The 11,309-nt window shown below is 48.3% G+C and overlaps 1 protein-coding gene across 1 annotated transcript; it reads right to left on the bottom strand.

Annotated features, from left to right (window-relative positions):
* Window positions 1–5,477: 5,477 nt before the first annotated feature.
* Window positions 5,478–7,647, bottom strand: LOC123058751 (GDSL esterase/lipase At2g40250). The gene is made up of 3 exons (XM_044481441.1): window positions 6,838–7,647; window positions 5,984–6,251; window positions 5,478–5,841 (listed from the first exon to the last, which is right to left on the bottom strand). Exons 1-3 carry the CDS (start codon window positions 7,585–7,587, stop codon window positions 5,648–5,650), a joined length of 1,212 nt encoding a protein of 403 aa, XP_044337376.1. The 5' UTR covers window positions 7,588–7,647; the 3' UTR covers window positions 5,478–5,647.
* Window positions 7,648–11,309: the final 3,662 nt, after the last annotated feature.

The following is an 11,309-nucleotide window of genomic DNA, read 5'->3' as shown; positions in this document are numbered from 1 at the left end:
CAGGGGTGCACCAACTTACCCACCACGCTCGATTAACTCCGGCCGGACACACTTTCCTGGGTCATGCCCGGCCTCGGCCAAACAATACGCCGCAACCCGACCTAGGATTAATAAAGAGGTCAGCACGCCGGACTAAGCCTATGCCCCAGGGGTCTTGGGCCATCGCCCTGGGAACTCCTGCACGTTGCGTCGGTGGCCGGTGAGCAGACCTAGCTACCTCCTTAAAAAGGCAGGAGCTTACCAGTCCAACCCGGCGCGCGCCGCTCAGTCGCTGGCGTCTAATAAGCTTCGGCTGATGCATACGACGCAGAACGCCCATACAATGCCCACGTGATGGTTAGTACTATAAGGCCAGAGGCCCCTTCGATCAAATATCCAAACTGTTAGTATGTTGGTAGTGCGGTCACGAGCAGAGACTCGCGAAAGATGTGACCCCGTCGCCCCATCTCGAGTACTTGCGGCAAGGGCTAAGAATGCCTGGCCACGCCTCGTATTCAACTCGGGTACCCTCCAGGTCAACCCGTCTCCACATCACTCGCGGGTACCCCTCAGGGTCGACTCGCTTTTCCAAGTAACAGTTGTAAAGTCCAAGTATATGTGTGTCCAAACATCAAGGGGAAAACCCGAGGAATCACCCCCGGTGAATTCCACTTGATGTAATCATCAAGGTGAACGTAAGAGGATCCACCCTCGAGGTTCACACTTGAGGGGTTGCATGACAGAGCCGTATCAGAAGCGGTTAAGGAGGAAATCACCCTCGATGACGACGACCGAATAGCTACACTACAGAGATCTCATCAGAAGTGATGTATGAGGTTCCACCCTCGGCACTCGATGATAACTCTGCAGAGTCGTACAATTAGTGGGGGTGATGTGTGGTGTCGGGGACTGGACATCGATCTCGTTGATCGAGTCATCGAGCAGAAAGCGGGGCAATTGGGACAAGGTGGGGGTCACTGATGGATCACTAACCAAACTATACTAAGCAGTTTAGGATAAGCAGGTAAGGTAACAATAAGCAGGTAACGAAAATAGGCTATGCATCAGAGTAGGATCATACAGAAAGCAGTAGCAGCTCTAATGCAAGCATGAGAGGGAAAGAAATAGGCGATATCGGAATGATCAAGGAGGGTTTGCTTGCCTGGAGCTCTGTTGAAAAGGAAGAAGTGTCGTCGACGTAATCGATCACAGGGGCGACATCAGTCTCGGGGTCTATCGGAGAGAAGAGGGGGAAGAAACAGTAAATACATAGCAAACAAGATGCAACACTAAGCATGACAAGACGATACGCGGTGCTAGGGTGTTCTAACACGGTGGTAGACGATACCGGCGAAGGGGGATAACATCCGAGAATGCTTTCCCGAAGTTAGGCATTTTTGGACAGACGAACCGAAGGGGGGAAGGTTGCATGTTCGCTATGCTAGGGACATGTGGCTGACGAACGGACCGCGTATTCGGATTCGTCTCGTCGTTCTGAGCAACTTTCATGTACAAAGTATTTTCATCCGAGTTACGGTTTAATTTAAATTAATTTATAAAGTTTTTAAAACATTTTGGAATTAACAGATTTAATTAAAAGGAAAACAGGGTTATGACATCAGCATGATGTCAGCAGTCAATAGGGCTGTTGACTGGGTCAAACTTACATGTGGGTCCTGCTGTCATTGTCACAGTTTAACTAACAGGTAATTAGCAGGTTAAATATCAGGATTAATTAAGTTAATTAATTAAATAATTAATTACTATTTTTATATGTTTTTTAAGAGTTCCTGGGGACTGGGCCCCACGTGTAAGTGGCCTAGAGGCCATCAGGGGCGTACGCGGCTTAACGGGCAGCGGGCGCAGGCGTAACGGGCGCCCGTAGTCTGCCCGGGGCGGGGCGAGGTCGTGGCCACGGCAGGGCTTGCCGCAACAGGGCGCGAGGGCCACGACGGGCGGAGCTGGTAGCCCCGACCAGCAGGACGGGATGCAGCAGAGCGCGGGGCGGGGCTCGCGCACGGCAGGTGGGGCGAGCGGCAGCGACGGAAGAAGCAGGTAGAGCGGTGCAGCAGGGGACGACAACAGTTGCAGCGGCGACAGCAGCTGGAGGTGGGCGCACAAGGGGGCGCGACAAATGCTGCTATCGTGAGGACGGCGGTGCGCGATCACGTGCATCGGGCGTGGCCGGGTCGCACGGCGCGAGCGGCGACCGCGGCAAAGTATGAGAGAAGAGAGGGGGAGGAGACGGGAGGTGCAACCGGCGCGGCGGCTCACCGCGAAGCTGTAGGGGGGGCAGTGGGCTCGAGGCGGCTTGGGGGTGGCCTGAGTCCGCAACGGCGAGGCGAACGCCGTCGGGAACAAAGAGGTCAAGGGTGGCGTCGGTGGGGACGAGGCGGTCCAGCGAGTGGGGCCTCAGGGAGGAAGGCGAGGCGTCCAGCGAGCGATGGGGAGGAGGTTCGGTGACGGGGCAGCTCGACGTGGAGTCGGGGCCGCCTCCGACGACGGCGGTTGGCGTTGGGGCGCCGGGTTCGGCCCGATCCAGGCCGGATCAGGAGGGGAGAGGAGTGGGGAGTGAGGGGGAATCGTGCGGGGGAGTGGGGTTGGTCGTTAGGGTTTGGGTCAAGGGGGTGGCCTTGTAGGCCAGGGAGGGGGCGGTTGGGCCGTCCGGTTGGCTAGCTGGGCCGGATGGCCCAGCGCGGGGGAGGGGGTTTCCTTTGTTTTAAATTTTTATAACTTGCCTTTAACTTTTCTGTTTATTAAATTTAGTCTCAGCTCTGTATTTTCTTTTAGTAACAAATGAGTTTTGTTTTGAATAAAACTTGGCACATAACTCTAACACAATATAATGAGATGGAAACAAAAAGTATGGAGTGAAAAGGAGATGTCTAACCATTTATAGAAATTGAAAAGGCCAATTTTAAATGCTGCTGGACCACTAAATAATTTCCAGGGGCACTTTGGGAATTCGAAAGAGGTTGTTTCCAATATGAAAAATATCCAGGGATTATTTGCCACACCTTGAAAAATTTTAATTTGAAGTTTGACAAATTTGAATTTTGACTTTAGATTGGATTTGAATTTGAATGGTGATTTGGATCAGGTGAAGGTTAGCAACAGTAACATGATGACATGGCACCATTAACAGGGGATTACTGTAGCATGACACTGGGGGTGTTCACTCTCTTCGTCCCTCCTTTATATACGTGGGCAAGGGGCACCCCAAAGGCACACCAAGTCTTCTCTTAGCCGTGTGCGGTGCCCCCCTCCACAGTTACACACCTCAGTCATATTGTCGTAGTGCTTAGGCGAAGCCCTGCGCCGGTAACTTCATCATCACCGTCAACACGCCGTCGTGCTGATGAAACTCTCCCTCATCCTCAACTGGATCAAGAGCTCGAGGGACGTCATCGTGCTGAACGTGTGCTGGACGCGGAGGTGTCGTATGTTCGGTACTAGGATCGGTTGGATCACGAAGACGTTTGACTAGATCAACCGCATTACTAAACGCTTTCGCTTCCGGTCTACCAGGGTACGTAGACGCACTCTCTCCTCTCGTTACTATGCATCTCCTAGATAGATCTTGCGTGATCATAGGAATTTTTTTGAAATACTGCGTTCCCCAACAATTTAATCTTGTTCTTTTCCCACCCTTAAGGAGCTTAGCAATACCAAACTCCAAGTTCCTCCTCTCTTCATTGAGCTTTTCCTTCTCTTTCAAGTGATTGAAGTTCAGGTTCCTAATGACATTGGCTTGAGCACACTCTAGCTGCTTAAGCATGTCAACCCTTTCCCTGCATCTTCTTGTTCTCTTCCTCCTCCTTTCCAGCTCTCCCTGCAGATAGCCCACTAAATTGTTTAGCTGAGAGATATTCTCTCCTCTTCATCGCCCCTCTTAATCTGCTTATAGTTGAACTCCAACACCCTCTGCTCCTTGGCATCAAAGAGACGGTTCACTTCAGCAACTAACTTCTAATAGTTATCCTATAGTTTCCTTTTCTCTTGTGTTAGATTGTGAATAACCTCTGAAATATCCATATTGTCGCCGGTCCTATCTCTCTTGCTCTTCTCATATATACCCCATAACTACTCCATAGTTCTTACCTTCCTACAAAAAATAGAAAAAAAGGCAGTAAGCTAAATGGCATTGCATCGTAAGAGTGAACATTAAGCACAGACCAAATGTAGCATTAAACAAGCATGACATTTGTCTTTAACAAATGAAGCAGATTGGCCAGGAAGACATGATTGACCAAGTTTGCTACAACCTAAACATTAACCATATTTTTTACCCACAAAAAAGGACATTGGCCTTTTTTCATTCACTGCCAACCATACATGGCCACTACTGACCATCGCAATGATTTTGACACTTATTTAACATAATGAACTACTCACAAGGACCACTACAGAACCTTAAACTTGATTTATGCCAAAAGAGCACTTCATGTTTTTTAATGCCAGCTAAGCATAAAAGCTTATTCACTACCAACTAAACAATGACAACTAACATTCAAAGCACATGCAAACATTCAACATAGACCACTAAGCATATACTTGCAAATCTAACCTCCCAACTAAACAATGACCAGTGACCAAATGCTTGCACATATCCCAACTAATTAATGATCACATGATTGCAAACCTGTAACCTATGCACAATACATATCCAAACTAAACAATACCCACACCAAAAAAATCTAAGAGAGCTCAAATTTGGAAAGATCATAAGCATACATTCTAATCACACGCAAGGAACCTCCTGCCCGTGTGAATGCCTTCAAAAGCAACGCCTCTCCGTCGGCTTGCCATGGTTGCACACCACACTCAAATCTGGCGCAATGACATTGAAATCGGGATTGTGAATTGTAGCAGGGAGTTGTATGAGAAAATATTAGCAACCAACAGTAGAGATCGAGCTCCTTGACAAAACGCCCAAATCATAAACCCTATCCATACACCTAGCCAACTCATCGTGATGATGAGACGTAGTGGATTGACTCCTCGCTGGTTTCGCCGTCATTCCAAGACACCATGTTGCGGCGGCAGTGAAGAACACACACACACACACACACACAAAGAGAGAGAGAGAGAGAGAGAGAGAGAGAGAGAGAGAGGAGGGGTTTGAACCATGCTGGTTGGACTCGTTTTGACCAAAACGGAAGTGAAGCGTTAAAAACATGCTCAAAACTACCTAAACCATCGATTAGTGTTTTTTGCAAAAAAAACACCAATCCGTGTTTTTTTTGGCCAAACTGGTAGAATGGTGTTTCCTGCGAACCTAGCCTTCAATGCAGTGGTTTTCTACAATTAACTCCTCGCTCTGCTAGGTCGAGGGGGAAGGGATGGCAGCCAAGATATTGGAGAAGTTCAAGAACATCATGTCGAAGGAGGAGTCATGTGCCAAGTGCAATGAGGCAAAGAAGGAAAAAAGACCGAGAGGTTTAAAATCTTCGTGGAAATGCAAAAAAAGAAGATTAAGCTTGGGGAGACGTGGCATAAGTGGCAGACGTGAACTTCATAACTTATATAGTATCTCGCAAATACATTTTGGTTTCCACCCTTTGGATCGACCTGAACTTGAGTACAATCTTCCGTATGCAAAGCCATCATTAGCTAGCTTGGACACAGACCCTATAAGAACCGTGTGTCTGTGTCAGCTAAGCAGCATTCAATTGTCGAACCGGAGGATGTTGGCCTGAATGAAGTGTTCGGCGACAGCTTTGTAGGTGGCCTGCGTGGGGTGGACAGAGTCCCAGAACATGAACTCGGACGGCTTCGCGCACGTCGGGACCATATCGGTGCACAGCGGCCCCATCTCCAGGAGCCCGGTGCCGCAGCAGCCCTTGCTCGCCTCCACGAAACCTGCACCAGATCGGGCGTACAGCAAGCAGTCAATAGCAACAGTAGACGCCGTCTCGTACGTATGCATGGCATGGGATCCCTGCACGGCTAACAGTGCGAGCATGTGTGCTGTGGGTGGTCGCGGATGCATGCCCCTACTCACCGTACTTGCCGGGGTGGTCGACCATGTCCTTGAGCGGGCTGTAGATGTCGGCGTACACGGCCCTGGCCCCGGGCGAGCGGGACTGGAGCTCGGCGAGCATCCGCTGCAGCTTGGCGTTGTAGCTCACCGCCGCCGCGTTCTGCTCCGCGATGCACCCCTGCGGCCTCGACGGCTGCCGCAGCTCCGCCATCGTCAGCTGCAGCGGGAGGCACCCCACCGGCGGCAGCCCCGCCACCAGCATCCTCCGGGCGCCCAGCTCGTACATGCCCTGCATGCATAGTAGGTACGTGCATTGAGCGGCAGGGCCCGTTCACATTTGATGCATGAAGACGCATGCTTTAAGCCACGTACGGTAACAGAATTCATGATCTCGACTGGTTTCCAGCTCGTGGTGGTGCACAGCTGCACATGACGCATCTGCATTCTACTGTAGGGACGATTAAGACGCTTGCTTGCTGGAGCAGAGCGCCCGGCCTAGCTGCAAGTGGTTCGTGCGTGCGTGATAACGCCACTGTCTCACTAGCTCAGTGCCTCACCGCCTTTCTTTCATGCGACGAGACAGGCGCGATTCTAGCGTGATTGCGCGTGTCCTCTTCCCACAAATGCAAGTGCAGATTTGCGGCCACTATCTACACGTCCCGGAATAAGCACACCCACACGTGCTTATACATCATGCTCACATGACAGCTGTTCGTTTGTCAACGCCTACTGTGCTTATAGGAGTGATATTTTAACTAATCTCTCCACAAAGTGCTCGACTAATTAAGCTCAAAGGTCTTTACTCTTTAGTGAGGGCAGTCAAGCTCGATCTTGCCGACATTTTGGAGAAAAAGAGCAAGAAAAGAGATACGTACCTGAATGTAAGATCGAAGGTTGCCGATGAGAAGGTCATGGTACTGCTCGAGCGTGTACTTGCTCCTCCCCGACGGCAGCATGTAGTAGTTCATCATCATGTCGTTGGTCGCGGCGGACACGAGGAACACCGACTTCTTCACCACCTTGCGGGCCTTCCGGGCGCCTATCTTGCCAAGGAGCTGCTTGAAGTCCGCGAGCTGCGAGCCGAACGTCGCCACGCCGGCGTTGGTGGCCGTGGCGTCGTCGAGGCCGGAGCCGGCGGACGCGAAGCAGACGCCCGTGGCTAGGTCCGCGCCCGTGAGGTTGGCGGCGCCGGAGCGGTACGCCGGGAGGAGCTCCTTGATGCCGAGCACCTCCACGAGGTAGTCGGTGAGGAGCTTCCCGTCGGAGAAGCGGCCCGTGGGCGCGCCCCCGGGGAACTCGCGGCCGTAGGGCGCGTGGTCGGCGCGGACCATGGTGGGCAGGACGTTGTTGTTGCCCGTGTCGAGCGTGGAGTCGCCGAACGCGAACACGGCCGGGATGTCGTGCTGCGGGAGCCTCGGCAGCGGGGCGTCGTCCACCGCGGTCGCCGCGACGGCAAGGTGGACGGCGGCCAGGACGGCGAGCAAGGACGCGGCGGTGGCGGCGAGCGTTGGCTTAGGCCCCATTTTTGGCAAACGAAACGCACGGCGAGTTACGGGGCCGACCACAGTGGTGCAGCTGCCTGCGCTCGTGTTTATATAGCGAGCGTTGCCATTGGCGCGCGCCATTGCTATCTGTCACGACTGTTTTCTAGAAAAGATTATTATCTGTCAAGACGGCCATGGCGCGAACCACTTACAATCTCATCTCAGGAGAGCCAGGGACGATCGAGATGCCATTTGCGGCGACAGCAAGGACACGTCGAGTTACGTAGGGTACGTAGCCCCAATTCTGCGCAAGGAAAGGTTGTAGATGGTCCAAGTCATCACTGCATGTCACTGTGGCACATCATAACACATGTACTTAATCATGAGGAGCTGTCGACCGTCTTCTTTGTCGAACTGCCAACCAAAACACTGTATAGATGTGGAAATGAGTAGACGTATCTCTAAAACAACCGTCCGGTTATAAATGGGGGGGATGCATGGGCTGCTTTTTCGGTTCGCTGATGATTCTTCCATAATCTTGAAGCTAGGATTGTCAAAATAATATAGACTTAAAATTCTTAGAGAATCTAGGGGAGGTCTGATTCTCAAGATTTTGAGAGAATGGACCAAAAGAACTGTGTCGAGCATAAGAATCTCGTCTGGTGCATGGCACAACGGTTTGCGAGGAAAATGGCCCATCTGGGCAATCTTATGAGTTATGACTAACATGATTAACCTTCCTTCTCATATGTGATATCACATACCATGCCCTTGCGCAAGAAGGCGTCTTGTTTCGTCAACAATGGATCCGTTGATTGCATGGTCAATGATCTTGTGCATAGCAGTCATGCAGTCATTAGAGTCCGAGTGTTGCGTTATTCATGTAGGCCGCTAGTTCATCTTCGAGTGCACAGAAGCATCTTGTCAAGAACCGACATGATGCAAAGATCACCTCGCTGCACTGATTCCAAACCATCATGCCTGCACCTCTTGTTCCATCAACTTCAATGAAGGCACCATTGGCATCTAGTTTACACCAGCCATCAGGGGGTCGAGGCCAATTCTCCGTTAGCTTAGGATTCCCCGCTCACAAGGAGTTTGAACTCTTTTGTCCGAGCATATGGTCATAGTGCAATACAGCTTTACCATTCACCAGGTCTGTTTGTAGGTGTTGGCGGATGCACATGAGAGGCTTAATATAGCTTCTGAGAAATTGTCGTGAAGCTTCTGTTGGTGGCGTCTTCGAGTGTGTGAGCGCATTATGAACATGTCGTATGCGCCACACGGTCATTAGTACCGATTGGCGTTCGTCATTGTTGCACCAGTGTATCAGCTGGAGAAGCCAATCCAGCCCAGTGTTGATGATGGTTTTAAGCTTCGGCATGTGCAAGTCTCCTCCATAGCTTGCCAGAGGTCCCTTGATCTCGGACACCTATAAAGGACATGTAATACATCCTTGTCACATAAAGGACATATATCGTTTTTGACGATATTTCTCCTTTGCTTTGTTTCCCATGGTTGCTAAAGCATTGTTCACCACTCTCCAAGCTAAGACTCGTACCTTTGGGGGAGTATATTACACCCTCATATTGTGTTCTAGATGGCTCACCTGTCGCCTGGTTCCCTGATTGTGGTGCACACAGAAGTGTGATGTTGCTCTCCTCAAGAGCCAACTTTGTAAGCACTTTGGACGCTGAAGATGCTCATTGGCTCGGGGGACCAAGCGATCACATAACCGAACCATCACGGAGAAGGCTTGATCATAAAATTTTATTCGACATCAATGGGAATGAAAGGCCACGGAGGAGATCCCTGTTCCAGTGTCCTTGCTCGTTGATCAGCTCCGCGACCTGACGGAACCTGCAATTTGCATGGTTAGTGCTGACACGATAGGAAGGAAGCTGGGACAACCACGAGTCCCTCGATACCCTCACTTGCTTGCCACTACCAATGCTCCATATGAGGCCCTTCTTCGGAAGGTCCAGTCCATGGTGTATGGCATGCCAAGTCGACGACACATTACTTGCAAAAACTGTGTCCTTGAGTTAACATTTAGTGTAATACTTAGCTTTTAGCACCCTTGCACAAAGGGAGTCCAGGCTTGTTAACATCTCCGGTCCTATCTCACAAACAGGACTTGACTAAACATGTGGAAGTCACAGAAGCCAATGCCACCTTTGCACTTAGGTTAAACAATTTTATACCATGCCAACCAGTGTGTCTTTCTTTTTACTTTTTTCAATCCCCACTAGAAGTTCTTAACTAAATTGGTTAGGTCATCATATATAGAGAAATGTAGCTTAAACACAACCATGATGTAGGTAGGGAGATCTTGGACAACCGATTTGATCATTGTTTTCCTTACCTGCCTGTGAAAGAGTGACCCCCCCTCTCTCTCTATCTCTCACACACATATCATGATTCTCTTAGTCATTCTCTCTTGCAAATTCTGAAATCTCTCTCCATGCATACGAACTTTCAGAGTTGCAAGCCCCAAGTATTTTGCTTCAAAGTCCATATTATTCACATGTAATACTTGTTGTACCTCATGCTGAGTCTCATTGGTGCAACATGCACCAAACTGGATTGAGCATTTTTGTGGATTGAGTAGTTGATGAGTCATTGTTGCACACATGCCAATGACCTCCTTTATATGTGTAGCTCGATCTTGGTTATCTTTAAGAAACGAGTCTGACATCTGATAAATTAGGTGGGAAACTCCTAATGCATTAGGGAACACTTCCACCAGATCTATGGCATTTTTCTCTATGTCCTACCTCAGAAGTGCAAAGAGACTATTAGCCATAGAAAGGAATATGAACGAAGAGAGGGGGTTACCTTGCCAAGCCCGAGCGACGGTACAAGTAAATCCAAGATAGCTCTGTTAATTACTACAAGAAACCTATTAATCCATGATAGATTTCTGGTGACGTTCCCAAAAACCATCACATATTGGCTTAAATCTATGACATCTTGGAATTCCCATCACAGATCAAAAGAGGGCTCATGAGTCCCAATAAGGTGACACATTCTATGATGAAATCATGAAATTGTCATGGATTACAAACCATCACATACTACCGTTGACTCGTCCATGGCCCAGTAAGGAAATTACGGACACCCCAACAAAGCATTTTATACTTTTTATATAAAAAAAATACTAAAACCAACATAGTCTTGTAATAACATCATATATAATTCATACGATCTCGTAAAAGTATGAATAATTTATGGGAATGATCATAATATTTGCATATATCTATTAATGTCATTATCATCCATGTTAAAAGTAGTTTTTTAAGTGTAACTCAAGATTCCAATTAGAATTCAAGTAAGCCTTCCATCCATTTGAATTGTTTACATATTTCCTGGATAGAAGCTAATAAATATATAAGTACCAAAAATATGAGGTTCTCCTAACTTTGAAGGCCTTTTTAGACAATTGTAGTTCAAATTTGAATTAAATCCGGTAATTGCTAGATATTTGTCTTATGCCTATATAATATCAAACTAATTCAGAAACATGTCTATTGCTCTCCTATTTGTCATGGGTTAGACCATAGACTCAACAATCATTATTTGCTTGATCTGAAATGTTTTTCAGTTCCTCGATATATCCATTAACAAAGAAAAATAAATAACTACAAATTCATTAATATCTAAATAATAACAAATAATATATAGAAATGCATAACTTTGACATGACAAATGTGATGGTACCTAACTGTTCATTAATATCCAACAATGTTTATCTAGAATTGTCTTAACTTGGTATTTTGAACAGATAGAGAATAAGGAGATGGAATATGAACATATATTAGTGCATAATAGTGGCAAGTTGTAGTGTAAATCTCAAGTACAAT

This window comes from Triticum aestivum, chromosome 3A, assembly GCF_018294505.1.
Source record: "Triticum aestivum cultivar Chinese Spring chromosome 3A, IWGSC CS RefSeq v2.1, whole genome shotgun sequence".
NCBI lineage: Eukaryota > Viridiplantae > Streptophyta > Magnoliopsida > Poales > Poaceae > Triticum > Triticum aestivum.
The sequence above is the reverse complement of the archived record's forward strand: the minus strand, read 5'-3'. Positions and strand labels throughout refer to the sequence as shown.